The sequence below is a fragment of the Lagopus muta genome, chromosome 1 (genome assembly GCF_023343835.1).
Source record: "Lagopus muta isolate bLagMut1 chromosome 1, bLagMut1 primary, whole genome shotgun sequence".
Classification (NCBI taxonomy): domain Eukaryota; kingdom Metazoa; phylum Chordata; class Aves; order Galliformes; family Phasianidae; genus Lagopus; species Lagopus muta.
Window position 1 is genome coordinate 171,210,343 of NC_064433.1, and position 19,654 is coordinate 171,229,996.

A 19,654-nucleotide genomic window follows, 5' to 3' on the forward strand; every position below is an offset into this window, starting at 1 on the left:
TAATAAGCAAAAGCAGTATTTCAACACAAAAGTTGGTACATGTGAGTATTCCAGCCTGTTAATACATTCTCCATGTTCTATGCCTTTGTGGAAACTCCATTTTTATGACTTCAACCATAGTGGAGATGAAAATTTATTATTTTGTTATTATTGAATGGGACTTGTATTTTTTATTTTTTAATCCCTCAGTTTAGTTTACGAAGTGTGACAAAGGTCAGGTAACTATATTGATAGACTGCAGGTTGGGATATAAAACTGTTTCAAATAACACTCTTAACATAGTAACCTACTCTCTTGTCTCTATTCCAGCCCAAAAACAACCAACATAAGTCATCTGCTTCAAAAAGTGGTTGATAGAAATAGGAATCTACTACATTGCATACTGAAGTCTGATAAGGTTATAAAACAGTGCTTTTGGTTTGTTTTGATAATTGTTTACACTGCTTACAAATGAAAGGACAATCAGTAGGTTGGCAAATTGAAGTGTTGGCTGTTATTCTGCTTTGTTGTCAATCAAGAATTTTCTAATTTTAAGGAAAGTATTTTGCCTACTTTTGCTACCTTAAATCAGATGTCTGACATTTAGATAGCTACCTATCTACAATGACTTGCTGAACCTTTGTAGGGACCTCAGCATTTCCAAAATGTGATTTAACCCACCTGTTTTGTTCTGCTGTGCATGGACTGTAGATATCTAACTTTTGAAGTCTAATCTAAGCTGAAATTAATTCAATTTTATCAGATAGTCAGAGATACTCAAAATGGCTCTCATCAGATCTTTGCTTTCTGTGAGGTCTACTATACAAGGTTATTGCCTGTTCACAATGATCCTTCTGCTGACCAAAGTATTTTTTGTAGTTTCTTTTCATGTATTTGCAATCAAAAGAGTTGAAAAAACACACCATAACCTCTCTTTCATTTCCTGATGCCCCAGGAAATACAATCCAGCCATGCATGATTTTTGGCATTTAATCTGTATGTAAGGAATGATTTCCTAAAATAATTGTTCCTAATGACAATGTGAAACTTCATTGAAATGAAAAGCTATCACTGAATTCTTTGCATATTTTATTTTTCTTTTTGATTTCCAACTCACACACATCTGGCATATTTTACATCTTTGCAATAAAACATGGTTACAATAGCTTAAGGAATTTATATATCCAAAATATTTCACCATGATCTCAAGATGAAATGAACTTGTCTTCCAGATGTTCAATATTCTCCCAATTCTAAGCTACAAACTCAAGATATTGCTTACAGACTGGTGATGAATAACTTAATCATTAGGATGATCCCCATGATTGCCGAACCTTATAAATACAAACAACAATGAAGAAGGAAATTCAGTGCTAAACTTACTAATACAAGGTGGAGAACAAATAAGTAATCACATCAATAAATAATGATATGTTTCTGGTGCAAAGTGCCAATACAAAGAATCCATTATCTTTTTAAATAAATGACTGCAAATGAGTGTAAATTCTGAGAAAATTACATTCCTGTTACATGCCTCATAGCCCTACTGACACAATATGTACATCTATGACAATACAGTCACCAAATATACAAAGAAGAAACATGAATTAAAGTGTATATACCCCTGGGTGTGTAATTTGATCAGTACAATGTGCAGAAAATTATTCTGATAGTTATCATTACAGTATTGTAAAACATGAAGTGCCTTAGTCTGAGTGGCTTCAGGTGAGATTTTTAGAAGAACCAAAAAGAATAACCTCAGTCACCTCCACAATGAAGCTAAGGCTGTTGAAGAAACCAAGCTGCTCAGAGGAAAATAAGGGAAAAACATCATTTGAGGCTCTCTCGCCCAATGGTTTCCTTGCCAAATGCTAGCAATCCAGAAGTATAGCACTTTGTACTGGGAATCATTAAGCATTGCAAATCATGAAACTGAACTTCTCCTCTTTGCTCTCCTTCTATCTAGTCTTTAATTTCAAAAGGAGGAATTTAATTTCTACTGTATAAAGTATAAATATGGCAAATGATGGCTTTTTATCCGAATGCTTCATGAGCAGAACTCCACTTAAAAGGGGTAAAGTTTAGATTCAAAAAGTGAAAAAGAATGAGTTGGTGAAAATGTTAAAATTACTGTTTGCGCCCAAATTCAACCCTTTAACACAAGCCATACCCTCAGGCAGATCTCCAGTTTGATTTGTGAGAATGCACCTGCTCCTTCAAGACATCAGGTTTAAAGTACATGCAAGTTGTAACTCCACAATAAAATTAAGAAACGGTTTTGTTCTTTATACAAGGTTTTACTTTTACAAAAGTATCCCTTTAAAGTTAAGATGTGCATCTGATGTACAAAGTATCAAACGTATTTTTTTATTTTTTTTTTAATCTCAGCTTGAAAAGAGGCTGGAGATGGGATGCATGTTAGGTTCATAGCCTAAACATTGAAACAACTGGACACGAGGTTCCTCAGAATTTGCAAAAGTCTCTTGTGGCGCATCCTACTACCTTTTCTCAATAAACAAAGATATATGAAATAATTACCAAAACATCTCCTAATTCATATAATTTACATGATACAAGCTTGCTTTTCAGCAGCTGGTGTTCAGTTGTGAAAAAACACACAAAGTAAAATGGTTGCTGACTACAATGTACAGCTATTGCTGGGTGTAATGGAATGTACAACGGAGGTCAATGCAGACGTGGTTTTCCACCAGAGACTACACTTTTCTTTGCAGCACTTGTGCTCTCAGCTTTACCTGGGCTTTCAGTTCTTCATTCCACTTCAGTATCTGTTCTGATGCTCATAATGCCACCGGTTAAAATCTATATTGAAAGCTACGATGCTGCCAGAAGCCATGCCAGTAATTAAAGTTCTGAAAGAGACAGGTGTTCGTGTTAGTTCTCGTTTACATTCTCAAATTATGGCTTGAAATAAACACTTAAAAAACAAAAAGAACGACACTCTTCAGCAATGTTGTATGGAAGTAAACTTCATAGATGCACTCAGTTTGCTACAGAGACACTAAATTTAGGTATCTACACATAAGCCCAATTCCCACACTCCCATTATGGCCAAAGAGGGTCCAGAACTCCATTTATTTACTTCCACATAGATAAAAGCTCAGTATAATTTGAGATGGTCTTCTTTATCTTGCCTTGCTTCTAGGTGCCCCTCTGGAAGCGCGTGAGCCTTTACTAGTTCATGTGCCACCCCTCATATGTAGCTCAGACCTCCAAAGCATCTCAAACAGTACTAACTGGCTATGGGGTGGAAACCAAACTAGGGACCTAATCAGTACCCAGTGCAACTTAACATGAACTCTCTACAGGTTGCTGGACATGTACTTGGGTGAGCTAAATTGTCCACTGGACTCCACAGAATGTACTGAGTAAATCTCCACTAGTTATTATGGAAGCTTATTATCATAGCTTCATGTAAGCTGATCACACTCTGGTTCTCCTAAAAAGCTTTATATTGAAATTTACACCTATACTTATGTAGTTCTGGTGGCAATGGTTGAGATGATTTTCCAGTTATCATATACCCTCTAATTCTGGTAGCTGAATTCTAAAATTGGATTAGATATCTATCACCACTTCTATCAAACCGTACAAAATCCATTCTCTGCTTAATTATGCGACCAGAGCTAAGCAGATACTTAAAGCACTTCGCACAGCTGGAGCTTCCCAACCTAATATTACCATCAGGGGTAGAGAAAATAGGCTAGAAGAAATTTTTCACAGTATAAATAAATCTCTTAGAACACAGCACAGTACTGCATACATAAACTGGCAAAGCTCCAGCAGCAAATAGGCCTCTTCCAGTAAGTTAGGTTTTGATTAGATTGTTTGAGACAAAAATCTTGTTTCTCGTCATCTACTCATATATGAATAAATTAGGTGAGTACTTGGTTTGTAGGTTTTTATTGCTTTACAAAATGGGTGCCATAGCATAGGAATGCTGGAAAGCGTAAGAAAAATAAATAGATATGACTGCTGTATGATTTTTTCTCATGTCTTAGTAATTTTTTTTATGAGTCTGTATATTAATAAATGTCAACTCACACATGATGTAAACAGCAAATCCATTCATAACCCTGCATAAATGCAACATACAGGTTTATACCATTAGCATATTACAGTAGTAGAGCAACAAACCAGGTTCATATATATTTATACTTGCACTGTGCATTCCATTGCTACAGCACTCACTGCAAATATCTTGTACACTTGTACACTGCCCCTCCACTGTTTAGAGAAGTTCAAAAAGAAAGGTCCATATCCATTCCTAGCGGATAAATCCCTGGCAATACTGCACATTAGAGTCCACCCACAACCCCAATAAGTTCTCAAGCTCTTAATGCTGAACTTTTGAACTTTTTTTCAATGCATTTGTTAATTGGTACTGCAGTCTGACCCAGTCTGGTTGTTTGTATGTTCTGAAGTTAATGCAATTTTACTAATATTCTGCTGGCTGAAGCTCTGGCTTACTGATTTCAGTGAAATAAGATCTTGCCTTGAAGTTAACTGCTGGTAGTATGAGACTCAAGGATCAGACAACACGTTGATTAGAACAAGTCAACCAGATAATAACATGTGTAATGTTTTCATATCGTATCTTCTTAATTCATACTTTAACATCATACTTTAACATTAACAGAGATCTATAGTATGTGCAGTTTTACTCTTTACATACAGATATGAAGGACAAATTCACCTCTGATCATGAGACAGATCCATAGCTCTAATGCCAGCATCACAGCCAGGGTAGATATAGAGCTGCTTGAAGTCACAGGCCTGCCATACCTCCACCACACCGTTGTCTCCCCCTGTTACCAAGTTCTGCCCATCACTGCTCAGGAGAATGGCCTTCAGATAAATATGACAAAACAGAGGTACACAGTTAGCTTTTATGGAGAATGACCATTACTTAAATTTAGTCAACTTACAAGCACTTCTTGTCCTCTGCCCACTTTACATTTGAAGAAAAAAGATCCCACTTCCCTTTCTTCCAAATAATAATTAAAAAAACCTAATAAATTAGGGATCTCCAAATTTTAAATAAAACAATTACATGGGTTTTGGTATGATAACCACCACCACCTCAAACCCAGCACATTTTCCAGTGTTTCTGCCAAGACTTGAGTTAAGCACATAACATTTCCTGTCCCACAATGCTAGATACCATCAATAACACCTGACGCGGGGCAGTGATCTGCATTCCTAATGCTGCTTCAAGTGCTCTTCACAGAGCAGAGCCCCAAAGGGAAGAATTCACGTCTGGACTAATAAGTGAAGAATGGACTTCTGAGTACTTGTGTTTAAAAAAAAAAAAGTTTCCCACTTGAATTTAATTCCAAACAAAAATTCCAGGAATTTTAAGGGATCACACAGAATTTGTTTTGTTTTGTTTTTTTCCACTCTGAAAATGCTCAAGTGCACTTTCACATCTGGAGATGGAGATGAGAGTGTTTGTGTTTGAATATGACTCAGCTGGGAGGTGGAAACTTTACATATGTGATTTCCTTTAAAATACACTGCAAATAAATTCAATTTATTTTAATAAATAAAAGCAAGACACAACGAGTATTTATTTGTATTTAGATTTACCCTGGTTGAATCATTGATCTCCATCTGAGCTAAGAGTTTTCCATTAATGCTGAAATTGCTGAACCGTCCTCGTTCATAGTAGATGATGCAGTGACCTTCACTAGAAACTGAAATTAAGCGAGGATACAAACAGTTTTCTGTTCCTTCCAGGGCTCTCAGCAAATCTCCAGTAATTGTGTGTACCAGACAAGGACCTTCTGTATGTGAAAAGATAATATATCACATTTTTGCTGGTTATACAAACTACATAAACTGTGCACAGAGGCAAAGCATAATACACATTTATATCATTTTAGTCCTGCATAGTTATGAGAAGATGCAATCCTGACTCAAAGAACATAAAATAGAAAACAGAAAAGAAAATGCAAGAACTAAGGAATAAAATTAAGAAAATAAATGTGTCCAAAGATGGTAGTTCTTTATTTCCTTAAACTGGTAGCAGTTGTCATTGATCTGCTTCTGAAATATCAGGATATTTTTCCAAGCATTTAGAGGCCTTGGTCTTTCCTCCAAGAACAGGAACTCTTCTCAGCCTGCCCATTCACATTAAACAGATGGAGCCCTATCAGTGACTAGTAGGAGCAACTCCCAGAGGGCATATAACCATATCACTGCATATTTCTCTTATAGTCAATGGCAGTTTCTGTAGATCCTCTCCCACAGTGAATGCATTATATGCATAGATTTCAGTCATAGATTTCATTGGTTTAACAATAGGCATCATCTGACAGACAGCAATGTAACTACGAGATTGGGACTGTAAGAGTTTTCAGAAGACCACACTGAAACTTTATTACTCCAGAAAGACTTTGATATGAGATTTTCATGTCTTTTTTTTATTGCTAATGAAAGAGAAAGTGAGCTCTGAAATCTACAAGGTACAGTTTAAGAAGCAACACTATGATATCTCCATTTCAAAATCTACGAGAAATGCTCTTTTGAAAGTGAGATGTGTACTCCTTCTAAAAGTCTGAGTCACAGTAAATAATAAATATTTTTTTAATGAATCACCGAGTATCTCTGGACTATCACAGTTACCTCTTCCCTGTACAGCTGGCTCATGACTCTCATAATAAATTCGTGCTGGCAGACTCAGCCACCTCACATTAAGCCCTTCTAACTTCTCTGAAGATAACACTATGGCTAGGTTTGCCCAGGTAGAACAAAATACAGCATTGATGCACTTGTCTGCGAGCCCTCCGGTGCATGTCCTTGTCTGTGTTTGCAACAAGCCTTACGCAGAGAGACTGAGTCTGACTCGGTCTACAGAGCATCTGCAATGGAATTAATTTATTTTCTCAAATTGTTGAATTCTAGCTTTGGAAATGCTGTAATGCCAGCGATGCTTCCAGTTTCCAAATAAATACCATATTACACTTTCCTTTTGGAAAATCTAACATCTTCTCACTTAAGTACCCTGACAAATAGCTCAGCTGATTGGTCTTGGGCATGAAAAAGGCACACAACAAAATCTTCAGATTTCAGACTCTGGAGCAAAAAAGCACACAAACTGCCCACTCTTTTTCTGTTAACGTTGCACAGGAAAATGCAGACATCAACCTGAGGCACAGGACTTTCTCAGGGGAGTCCTATTCACCTCCTTGCCCTGGCACAGGTTGTCAGGATGTCTGCGTGCGTGATGGAGGTGACACAGGGAGGGAAAACTCCCTGTGAGGGAGCACACACAGCACTGATGTGCCACACAGCACTGTAACAGAATGTTGTAATAGAAACTGGAAAGCAACTGGACAGGAAATAAATAAAAAGACTTTAAACAAGCATCTGCTGGAAAACTGTCATGATTAAAAAAAAAAAAAAAAGATTTTCTCTATATAAAGATGTATGGAATAGTCTATAAAGTAATGGGAAACGTGAGAAGAGTAACCCAGAGAACAGGATCTGACAGGATGGGCCTCCAACTCTCCAAATTTACTACAAGTATATTCTGGATTTGACCCTCAGCAGCATTTAGCTCTAAAAATAGATGTTTCTAAAGCATTGCATACTGAAGGAAGCAAAAGGTAACTAAGAACAAACCTCAGCTATCCTAATAAGAGGAAATTTGCAATAAGATAGTTGAAAAGGGTACTTTGACAGCAAGAATGTATGAGGCTGCCTTAAAAGACAAGGAAATAGCAGTGTTGCAAGACAAAATTAGGTTCAGAGTCCTCCAGCATATTTTTTTCATAAATGACTTCACTGACTTCACCTACCACAGTTATGTAGTAAGTCATTACTAGAGTTAATGACCCATTAGCAATTCTTGTTAAAAATATCTTTACCCAAAAGTTTCATATTCAACTTCGAAAGTAAATGTCATTCTCCAAGTCTGTATGAAAGATAATAACCCAGCTGAGAGCTAAAGTGGGCAGGAATAGCACTCAAAAATAGCCTTCAAAAATTACAGAACCTTTAAGGTTGGAAAAGACCCTTAAGATCACCAAGTCCAGCTGTCAGCCCATCAACCACACCTACTAATCATGTCTGTCAGTGCCACATCCACACAGTACTTGAACATCTCCAGGGATGGTGACTCCACCACCTCTCTGGGCAGCCTGTGCCAATGCAGTGCCTCTCTTTCTGAGAAGAAATTTTTCCTAATCTCCAATCTTCTTCTCAAAAGCATCAAGCTTTAAAAAGGAATACAAGGATATCTGCAGTGAAGAACGAACCACCTCCCCTATGAGAACAGGCTGAGACAACTGGGGCTGCTCAGCCTGGAGAAGTCTCTGGGAAGATCTCATTGCAGCCTTTCAGTACCCAAAGAGAGCCTGCAGGAAATCTGGACAGGGACCTTTTATAAGGGATTGTAGTGATAGGACAAATGGCAATGGCTTTAAACTAAAAGAGGAAGATTTAGATTAGACATTAGGAAAAGATTCCTCGTGATGAGGGTGGTGAGGCACTGGAAGAAGTTGCCCAGAGAAACTGAATGCCCCATTCCAAGAGATGTTCAAGGCCAGGCTGACCAGCTTTCAAAAAGTTGGTCTGGTGGGAAATGCATCCTTGCTCAGGGCAGGGCACTAGAACTAGATGTTTAAGGCTTTTTCCAACCCAAGCCATTCAGTGATTCTTTGATTCTATTAATAAAGTACAAAATAGATACTACTGTAAGCAGAAAAAAACAAGTGGTTGAATAAAGATCCAGGAGTGGAGTGGAAATGAGACACAGGAAATAAGAACCTTTAAAGAATGACAAAGTTAGTGTAAAATAAAGAAATAAGAACAGATTGTGTACCTCAAAGGAAAGTAAGATCTACACCCTGGAGGAAGATGAGGCAAAGAAGAAAGGATGACAGAAAAAGACATGCAGTTTTTCCAAATGAACAAAGGAAACTGAATGAGAGAGGACAGAGGAGGAAAAAAAGTGAACATGCGGAAAAAGAGAAGGTGGGCAGAATAAGGAAGGATTAAGCAACAACTCATTTAGATGTGCGTCTTATTTACATTGATGTGCAGAGTTGTACAGGAGTTTGCTGGAGGTTTAGAAAGGTATTTTGAATGTTTACATTAGTGACCGTTGGATATTCTGGATTCTATAAATAAGCAGTAAAGTGCGTGAACAGATGGCCCAAAAATTTTAATGGAAGAGGTGTAACAACAAACATGGAAACTCCTGATTATTTGGAAACCTACCCACCAAAAAGTCTGCTGGGTAAAATGCTGTCAAAGGATTCCTAAACAAAGCAAATAGACACAGCTTTCATTGCCAAGGGGACTGAGGTCAGTCTGCAAACTGCCATTTAATTAAGATCAGGGTGGAGAATTCTGAGCTGTACAATCAATGAATGTACAGATGTTATAGTTATGAGGTATACTAGAGAGCTTGGCTATGTAGTTACTACACCAAAGCAGAAAAGACAGGACAATTACCCACATCCTGGGCCACTACAAAACTCCAGCAGAGTAGATCTCCAGAAGAGATCCTTCCCTACTGGTAGCCAGCTCTTAAATGGGTCTAGGAGAGGTGGAGCCTGGCTCCCCTCTCCGGCAGCACAGGTGAATTGTCTTCACCTGTGGTCCCGTGGCTGACTCAGGTGATCAATCCTCTGTTCAGGCTGTGATTCAGCAGTTCCCATACACTCAGATGCAGGTCTTTATCAACAATTCTCTTCCAGATCTGTGGGTAATTGTAGTACAGGCTGATTGCTGGAAAGATCAACTATTTGTTTCTAAGCCTCATGAATATGGATAGATAGTAATGAATAATGCTCAGAGTAAGCAGCTACAAATTCTTCCAGAACTGCAGAATATCTTGGTAGAGGAGACTTGGGATAACTGAAGTTTGTCTAGCTAAAAGGAAGACTGGAAAATGCCATTAAGAAAGGCTCTAATAATAATAATTAATTAAATAATAAAAGTATTTCTAACCTTTAGCACCACTGATGACAAGTCCCAGCTCTGCACAGACTGACACACAGACAACTTCGTGGTCGTGACCAGTCAGAACAGCCCGAGGAGCAGGATAATCACCTGTTAGGAAAAAAAAAAAAAAGAAAACAACAGACAAATGGCAAAACAAACCTATCTTAACGACAAAAGAGCAGTGCAGTAATTTGCCTTCAATCAATAAGCATAAAAGAAATGCACCATCTGTTTAAATACTTCATACCTAGCTTTCTGAGCATCTGTAACACAAATACCTGCTATCAAACGTACCTATCTGTAGCCTTCTGCAAGGAACCTAAGGAGTAGGAAGAGTTGAGGATGTTCTTATATTAATGATCATAATTTATTTCATGAAGCTGGAGTAGGGGAAAGAGAGGAGAAACTGCACTGTACTGGAAAGATGCTGCTATTGCATAGACATTATTGATTTAGAGTCACATTGAATGCTTATAGATTAAAATTATAGCTAGAGATGGTTATGAATAGACATCATTTTATATATATCACTGTGGATACATATGCCATTATGATCACATTTAATTTTAAAGAGTAGGATAGACTGCTCCCTAAACCTTTCTTTTCTATATGCAGGAGAAAAACATATTTTATTGTGGATTCAAACAAGTGGGCTTTTTATGGAGCATTTATGTGACAAATAGCAACACTTCTCTTGTTTCTGATAATAACAGACGCTGACATCACATGAGTAAAGCTTCTGTATGCAGTAAGGAATTACTGAGTACTTGATATGACTTTACCAGGCAAGGAGAAGTTATGTAGTAACAAAAAATTAGCAACATGCTAGATAACAGAGATTTCATCTGGTTATATTTAGTTTGTACAAATGAAATACAAAAAAAAAAGGGAAATTCCAAAGGACTGGAGCTCTGACTACATATGAAGTATTATAACATTAAGCCCCCACAAAATAACAAACTGGGTAACCCAGGGTTCTCTCAATAAATCGGAAGCAAAAATCTCATTAATGCCAGTCATCATGCTGTACTGGAATGGGAGTCTTGTCAAGCAAGCTTCTTATCTGCTTTGGACAGGATGACAGGTACAGTTGACAAAGATGGCAATTTTAAAATGGCCTCCTGTATATTTTTTTAGGATATTTGACTCAGCAGTGTGGGGTTTTGATTTCAATCTGTTGTATATGGAACTGACCAAGGACAGAATACATAGTACAGAAACAGGTTCAACGACAGTTTTGAACATTTTCTGTCAGCAGGAGGGTACTGACTAGGAGCTTGACATTAGGATAATGGATACTAAGTTATTGTATTGGTAGATGGGAAACAATCACTAGATAGTAACTTCATCTGTAGGACAATACCAAATCTTTGCTGGTAAGATGTCATAATATACAGTTGATACAAGGATTCATAAGCTACTGTACAATGAAGAGTGATAATAATTATTATAGCATGCTCCTCACTGTCCAGTTAAATAATAAGGTTGCCAAATGCATTTTCATTATTTTATTTATTTTGAGCGCAAACAGGTAGAAAGCTGATGCTTCTGTACAAACACAAGCTCTGCCCACTGGGGAGGTGATTTTGGTTGGGAAAGCAATGAGACAAAGGAGGATTTATTGGAGTCACAATGCAAAACTTCCTCAACATTAGCTTTCATTGCAATACCCTAAAATAGCAAATAGAGGTCGGGAATTATCTTGCACTGTAGATCATAAATGAAATTGTGCTCACATTTTCAGAAATGGGCTCCAAATAGGGTCACACAACTGATAAAGAGTGGGATAGGAGGCTGCACAGCATTTAAAGTGTTTTCTCTCTTCACTGCACATGCAGCAGAGCAGTGACTTGGTGACCATAGCTGGGGAGTTAAATGTATAAAAGATGTCCAATAGCCAAGCAATTTATCTTACAGCTAATGGCAGGACAAGGTCCATTGGATGAATGGCTGCACATACTTCAACCCTGCAATAAAATGCAGTATCCTACCTGCAAAAACAGTTAAACACTAAAACAAATTAACAAAGGAACTACTGGAGTATCTAGGCAACAGTGTATGCCTTTCTGAAAGATATGCTTTAGGAATACGGGCTTCAATTGAGCTTTGTGGGTCAATGAATTTACTCTCATTTATTGCAGAAACTCACACCATATAAAGCTGTTAATAAATTAATGAATAGCTGGCTAGGTAGGTGACTTGGAAGGATGTTTCTGAACTCTAATGCCCTGAAGGACAGAAATATTTTTGTTTTCAGTCTGAATCTATTCCTGTCTACCTTACATCTCTTTGTTCTTGTGTCAGCACTGCCCTTCAGCTTCAGATCTCCTCACTTGTCTTTTCCCCGCTCACATTCTTATAGAAGAAATCAGCCCTCTCAGCCTTTCCTTTTGACTTTATTAAGCAAACCAAACTCTTATAATATTTCTTTAAAGTGACAGGTTTGCCTTTTTTTAGTCATTGCAGTAACTCACTTCTGTTCCATTCACACTCCCAGTTCTTTCTTAAAATTCAGTTAGCCAAAACAGTATACAATAGTAGTCCTTGAAATTTTACAGAGAATGTACAATATTTCTTGAATAATCTTAACCATATCTGTTATCAAAATTTTAACTAATAATTCTACACGTTTTACTATTGTTTTCTGAATCAGAGAAGAATTACCAAACATGGATTTGAGGCTTTAGTTTCAGATCAAATAGTACAGGATAAGTCAATCTACCTTCACTGCTAATGAAAACAGCTATCTCAACAAATTCTAGTTTCCCAATCTTTAATTACCCTGTAAGAAAAAAAAAAAAAAAAAAAAAAAAAAAACAAACCAAAACCTTTTTAGTCTGGAAATTGAAGATGTAAACTCAAAACTGGGCTTTATTGCTGTGGAAGGGATGGATTTCAGAAGAAACAAAAGAGGAAGTTCAATACACCTGATCAAAGATAGCTATACTTAGAGGTTTAGATGCTTACAGTTTCCTCCACTGATGTCGAAAAACCTCCTTCAGAGATGTTCTTTTCTCTAGTGGTCTAATAGAAAAGTAAAATATATAATGCAACTAACTTCAAAATGTTTCCATTCTTTTCTTTTTTTCTTCTGTATGTCTTCTTGAAAAAAAAAACAACAAAAGGTTTCTTTGACTTAAACTCTAATTATAGAGGTCAACATAGCGCTGCCATCAGTCTGCAAGGGAACTAGCAGTACTGAATGACTAGAATTATTTCATGATTAGAAAGTTTTAGGGGAAGAGAATGAATGCAATTTTCAAAAAGACATTTTCCTCACCACTTCATAATAAAATAATATAAAATCAAGAAACTGTAAAACGTCAGAATCTGAAAAATGACAATAAATGAATATTTATTTGTGAGACTTCTTGTCTTACGAAGGGAAATGCTTATAAGAAACAACTGCTCTGACCTTTGAGACTTTTTTCAGTAAATAAAAATTAATAATTGAAAATTTTTATTAGGAGTAAGAGTCAGACACTAATAGTAAATAAGATTCAGTGATACTTTCTACAGGAGAAGCTGTAGCACAGAGAAGATAATCTCAATCATATTACATTTTATTGCTAAGGACAGAAGTTGTGAACTTCAGGAATCATTCAAAATCTAGCAAAATATTCTGTCACTGTCACATCACCTCTGATAGATGCAACCAGGGGTCAAAGGCTGCAGCTCTGAGGGAACTGCAGGTGAAAATATCTTATCAATGAGCTGAGATACCATTATTGTAAACTCCCTGTGATTTCCCCAAAGGAGCACCTTTGAACTAAACTACTAGTGAGCAGAAGAAAAAAAAAACATTTATGATGTGTTTCTAAAATAAGCATGTTCTTCTACAAAGTCTGAAGTAAAATACATCTTCCATTCTCTCTGAAAAGTACAATGTTTAATACCATCATAAGGTTCTTCTGTAATAGGGTTCTTTTATTGTAAGGATAAACAGAAAATGAAGGGGAATGGACAGTGTCACCATTTTTTTTCATATTGTCTTTTTCCAGGAATTATTTAAATTGTTCTGGAGACACATCTGAAGGTCTTCTGTTTAAAGAAACACAAGGTTTCTAGCTTGCATTTCATCTTTGACTTTTATGGAAGGAAGTGCAGGGCTATAGCTGACTGATTTGTTGAAAATAAAACCAATATGACAGAAAGATTTTTCTGTTAATATTTTTGAGGAGAGACTCTTCAGTAAACAAAATCTTAGAAATTATCACTTTAATGGAAGTAACAATGAAGTAGTCTTCCTGAACTTTTACTGTCAGAAAAAAAGAAACAGGAACGAGATGAAAAAATAAGGCTACATCCAACAGACTTCAAAATAGGAAATAGCAAAAAAAAAAAAAAAAAAAGAAAAAAAAGAAGTCCACAATGAGAGGAAGTGATTTATTTTAAAAAAGATTGCTGACAGAAAAATATTCATATATTCAAAATATTCTTACCTTTGGCAGAACTGGTTTATTAGCTGAGGAATGTCAGTAGCATTGTATATGCCTACAAACAGTTAACCAAGTTAAGTGGTCTTGCACACATCTTGTGAGTATCCAGACTCCATGAGGAAAAATATGTTGGATGAGAGCCTTTGCAACTTCAATTACTATTTCTTTTACTAAATTGCTTCAAAAGTTTTGGCAAGTCACTGAACTGCCCTGTGCAATGGAGTATGCAGCGAAACATGGGCAGAAATATCTGTTAGTAAAATGCTAGATATAAGTACATTAGTTCAGGTGAATTATTGGCTCATTTGCCTTTGCAGTCTTAGGAGAGGTGTCTCTGGCTACTGGTAAAATGGTGCTGGTGAAAATTATACATTGCTTTTCAAAGAGCTTCTACTCTGGCAGAATAATACAGAGATATTGTATTTTAAAAATTAACACCTACATTACACTTACAAGTATGTAGTTTAAACTTGCAAAGCAGTTTGCATGTGCACTAATACGCTTGAGCAGAACCTTTCAGCAGCCCAGCTTGCACATAAGACACTGGCAGCTATTTTTAAATTTTAGCCTTTTCAAGGTTAACCTAGTTCATGTTATAGTATATATGTATGGGGATATGAAAGAATAGAGTGAATATTCAAAGTTCTGAACAGCAATGCTCTCAAAATGCAAATTCACAATATCAGAGACATTCACAATTTTAAATTGTTTCAAAAATGGTATCTCAAAAAGAAAATTAAAATATGTTTTGTGACACTTTAAAAAAGTGCAGGTTAATTTGAGAAGGATCCTTTATGGAAGCATGTGCCCTCCCTTTCAGACATACACAAACACACTCCCTGGGAGAGGATGGATAATTAGCACCTGTGAGGACAGCTATTAAGGTACATAAACCAAGATTTGGGCTCAGAGACAACGTGTTTTACTATGGTCAGTGCAGCTCCAGATAGAAAAAGCAGGGTTCACTCTCACACCTCCTGTGACCATCCTCTTGGACGTTACAATAAGTAATGAGAAATGTCAAGACCCAAGATCAATGAAATTTCAGGCTCTAGGGACAAAACAGGAATAGCATTGATCCCTTTAAAGAACACCACTCAGAAGGTGAATGTAATATATTGCACAGAGAGGCTCAAGAGGATAAGCGGCCAAGTCCAACATACTTACCTGAAAAAATTTCCATCAGGTTTTAGCACAAGCTGCCTACCCTTCTTCTTTTCTTTTATGCAGAAGTCTGATTCCAATTAAAGTGTGCAAATTAATTTTTATCACTTCCAAATTAGTTTCTGAATTTGTGTCTGTTTCAGATGAAAGCATCTGTCCTTCCCTCACTTTTCTGCAATTCTATCATCCACTTTGGTAACTGTTCAAAGACTCTGAGACAATTCTCATTTTCAAAGCCACTTGTTTCAAAGCGACATTCAATAAAGCAATCATAAAATATAAAAATAAAACAACAGTAACGATATATTTTGAACTCTGGGGTATATCATGTAGTCTCTCACCCCCTTTTTATGATGACTAATACAGTTGTTATGTAAGAAGAAATTTGTAGACAAATTAGTGTTCAGCTAAAACAAATCCCTATGTACAATCCCTATCCCTATGAGAAAAAAAAATCAAAACTCAAACTGTCAAACTCTTTAACAATATTTTTTCCTATTCAAACCCTTAGAGCTGCAAAGGTTTACATTTGCCACGTCACTTGAAAGAATTAAAATAAGCAAATGATGCCCTTTGTATGTGCTGTGTCTTCCTATAAGAATTAGATTCTTCTCTTTCTGACAGATTCATGTTATGTGGTCGTCAACTTAATAGGGTGCAGATTCAGATACCTATTTCAAATGGCCAATTTTGGCATAGAAAGTAGGTATCTAACACTGGCAGGATGACTAAACTTCATTCAATTCAGTGTTTGTCCCAGTGGTACTACTTATTTAACTAAAGCTAAAGAAATAAGAGGAGGCTTAAATATACATAAAAACATACGAAGCAGCATTCAGCTCCCCCTTAGTCTAGGGGAATTCATACCACATCTCCCACTCACCAGGAGCATCTCCAGGCTCTATTCCAGGCTGAGGAAGATAATTCTCAATCACTGCTTAGCCATTATGCAGCCACAAAACCAATTTTTGTTGGACCAGAAGAAAGACAGGTAGGGAGATTTGACCTGCATATTGCTGCTAAATGTGTGCAGTTTCTGTTTTCTTGATTTATCTCTATTTTTATCCAAACATTATGTCATACAAAATCCATAAATGAAGTAGAGAAAAGAATTTTGCTGGAGGTTCACAGGGGTCCCCTCCCACATTAATTTATAGCCTGATAGTCCAGAATGCATGAATTTGATGAAGTATATGCTTGTGAATATGGGAATGCGGGTTTGAATTCCATCAGCCTCTAGAGGCTGAGAACTTAGTCTCCTACTTCCTGAACAAACATTCTAACCACAACGTTATTATGCAGGCTATTTTTGAAAGCCACTCCACGGAAAGCATTGTATTTAAAATCTGGCAAAATTTCACCCTTCTCACAGCCTGTAAAATAACTGTGACAAGTGCAATCTGAACCAGAAACTCCTTTTTGATATGTAGTGTAGGAGAATAGAAGTGATAACTTAATAAAGGTATTGATTCTAAAAAAAATTATTAAAATTATAAGGGAGTTCACCATGTTCTCATAGCCAAGTTTCCAACAACTGAGCTGGAGTTGCTACTTGCAAGAGTCTCTTCCAAGCCACAGTTTTTCTCCATTCTCCCCATTAAACCAGTGCTGGTCCTGTATTTCCCACAGTCAAAGCTCAGGTCACCTGCTGAGCACACATCAGCACAGATTCAGATCCCCAGAGGTCCAACAGGTTGGGTTCCTGACATATGTGTTATGTAGTGAAGACTTCATCAAACTCATGGATTCTGGAGTGTGGGATTTTAGGAGAATTGGTAAGGAATTCATTCTGAAATATTTTGTTTCAGAATGTTTCACAATAGATGTGATAACCATGTTTTCTATTGGAATTCCACATACATTTTTCCATACAAATGTTAAATTATATAAACTTCTTAGGACTAGGGGCTTGTTTTACTCACTCCTTCAGTATTCTGAAACAACTAAAGATCCTTTTAGTAACTTCATGCATTGAAACTGAAATTGATAATTAACTGTCTTTCAGCTTAAAAGATAATTATAAAGCCAAGCACCCAGCCCAGATAATTACTATGCCTGACATTTTTCTTTGAATTCTTCATCTTCTTACATTCTGTGATATAAAATACCTTATCTGTGTCTCCAGATGACAGCTTTTAAGAAACTAATCCTTCCTTTTTTTTTTTCCCCTGAAAATATCATCTACATCTTTCTGGAAGTTCATTCTAAAGATGTTAACTAATTGGATTTGACCTACACTGAACATCTCACTTTCATTTTTCCTACAAGTCCTAATCTTCTACTAGTAAATAATGAAGAAGAGAAGATAGGGAAATGTTTCTTTATAAAACTACTTCCTTGGCTTAAACTATCTAAAACTTTAAAGCTAACTTCAAAAGGATTTATGAGAACTCTTTACTTCTGAAAATCAGAATCACAGAATCATAGAATTGCTCAGGTTGGAAAAGACTTTAATCACAACCTAACCATACCACCCTAACTCTAACAACTCTACGCTAAATCATTTCCCATCATAGGATGGTCTGGGTTGGAAAAGGCTAGAAATGACATGCAGATGACATCAAGTTGACAGGAAGTGTTGATCTGCCTGGGGTAGGAAGACCCTACAGAGGGATCTTGATAGGCTGGATTGATGTGCTGAGGCCAATGCAATGCAGTTCAACAAGGTTAAGTGTCAGGACCTGCACTTTGGCCACAACAACTGCAGGCAGCACTACAGGCTTGAGGCAGAGTGGTGGGAAGACTGTGTAGAGGGAAAGGACCTGAGGGTGTTGGTTGATGCTTAGCTAAACATGAGCCAGCAGTGTGGCCAGGTGGCCAAGAAGAATCCTTGCTTTTATCAGAAATAGTGTGGCCAGCAGGAGCAGGGAAAAGATCATGTATCTGTACTCAGCACTGGTGAGGCTTGACCTTGAGTACTGTGTTCAGTTTTGGGCCCCTCACTGTAAGAAAGATGTTGAGAACCTGGAGCATGTCCAGAGAAGGGCATTGAAGCTGAGGGGTCTGGACCATAAGTCTTATCAGGAGTGGTTGAGAGAGCTGGGCTTGTTTAGTCTGGAGAAGAGGAGGCTCAGGGGAGACCTGATCACTCCCTACAACTGCCTGAAGGGAGGTCTTGGTGAGATGGAGGTCGGCCTTTTCTTTTGACCAAATGGTGTTAAGTTGCATCAGGGAAGATTCAGGTTGGATGTTACAAAATACTTCTCCGAGAGAGTGGTCAGGCACTGAAAAAACTGCCCAGAGAGACGGTGCAATTGTACAAGTTTTAGAAGGTGGAAGGTTCTTCATGCATATAATCAGTGCTGTGATCTGTTCTTACCGACGTATGCTCAAAAAAAAGTCAAAATTTCTATTAATAAGGATAAGTTTACAACACATGAAGTCCTGACTGTACTACTAATGTAGTATATAGTACTCGTAGTACATAGTAGCCCAATTTAGTGGAGGGTTGTTAGATTTAGGGTAGTATGATTATGTCACGGTTGGGCTCGATGATCTTTAAGGTCTTTTTCAACCTGAGTTGATTCTATGATTCTATGATTCTGTACAGTACTAGTACACAATTAACATATCCAACTTAATTTTAATCCAGTGAGTACAGACAGTAGTAATAATGATGAAATAATCATTTTTCAACATGAACTTTCAACGTGTCTTCAACATGAGAAGTAAGTAATGAGACTCATGTATTTGGAAGCTAGCATAGCACACTTGGCTGTTTGATCTTTTTGAATGCTACTACCTGTGCCTGTGAGTTTATATTTGCCTGGATGTAACTACTTGCCATATTTGACGTAAATCACACAGGCATTCTAATAAATAAAAGATCATCAAGATAAACAGAGTGCACTGAAATGAAATCTCTCTTCATATTGAATTTGTCTCTTTGTGAAAATTAAGTGCTAAATAAGCCATGGAAAATACATATGTTAGGGAATTTTATATTTTTGGCCCTCATTCTCCCTCTCTCACAAAAGTAAAATAAAATCAGGTGAGAATGTGAGGCTTTTGTTCTCCTCTTTACTCTGGTTATAGGTAAATGGAAGAAAATTGAAACATAAATAAACTGCTTATGCCAAATTAACAAAATATTTACTTTG

General features: G+C 37.0%; 1 protein-coding gene across 10 annotated transcripts in view; it reads right to left on the reverse strand.

Annotated features, from left to right (window-relative positions):
* Positions 1–1,051: 1,051 nt before the first annotated feature.
* Positions 1,052–19,654, reverse strand: part of NBEA (neurobeachin) — a 458,626-nt gene continuing 440,023 nt past the window's right edge. For all 10 annotated transcript variants that reach the window (XM_048948371.1, XM_048948342.1, XM_048948328.1 and 7 more), the window contains 4 exons: positions 9,958–10,059; positions 5,587–5,783; positions 4,694–4,845; positions 1,052–2,849 (listed from right to left, as the gene is read on the reverse strand). In XM_048948371.1, the coding sequence (XP_048804328.1) occupies positions 2,759–2,849; positions 4,694–4,845; positions 5,587–5,783; positions 9,958–10,059 (542 nt within the window). In that variant the 3' untranslated portion in view covers positions 1,052–2,758. The remainder of the gene's footprint in view (positions 2,850–4,693; positions 4,846–5,586; positions 5,784–9,957; positions 10,060–19,654) is intronic.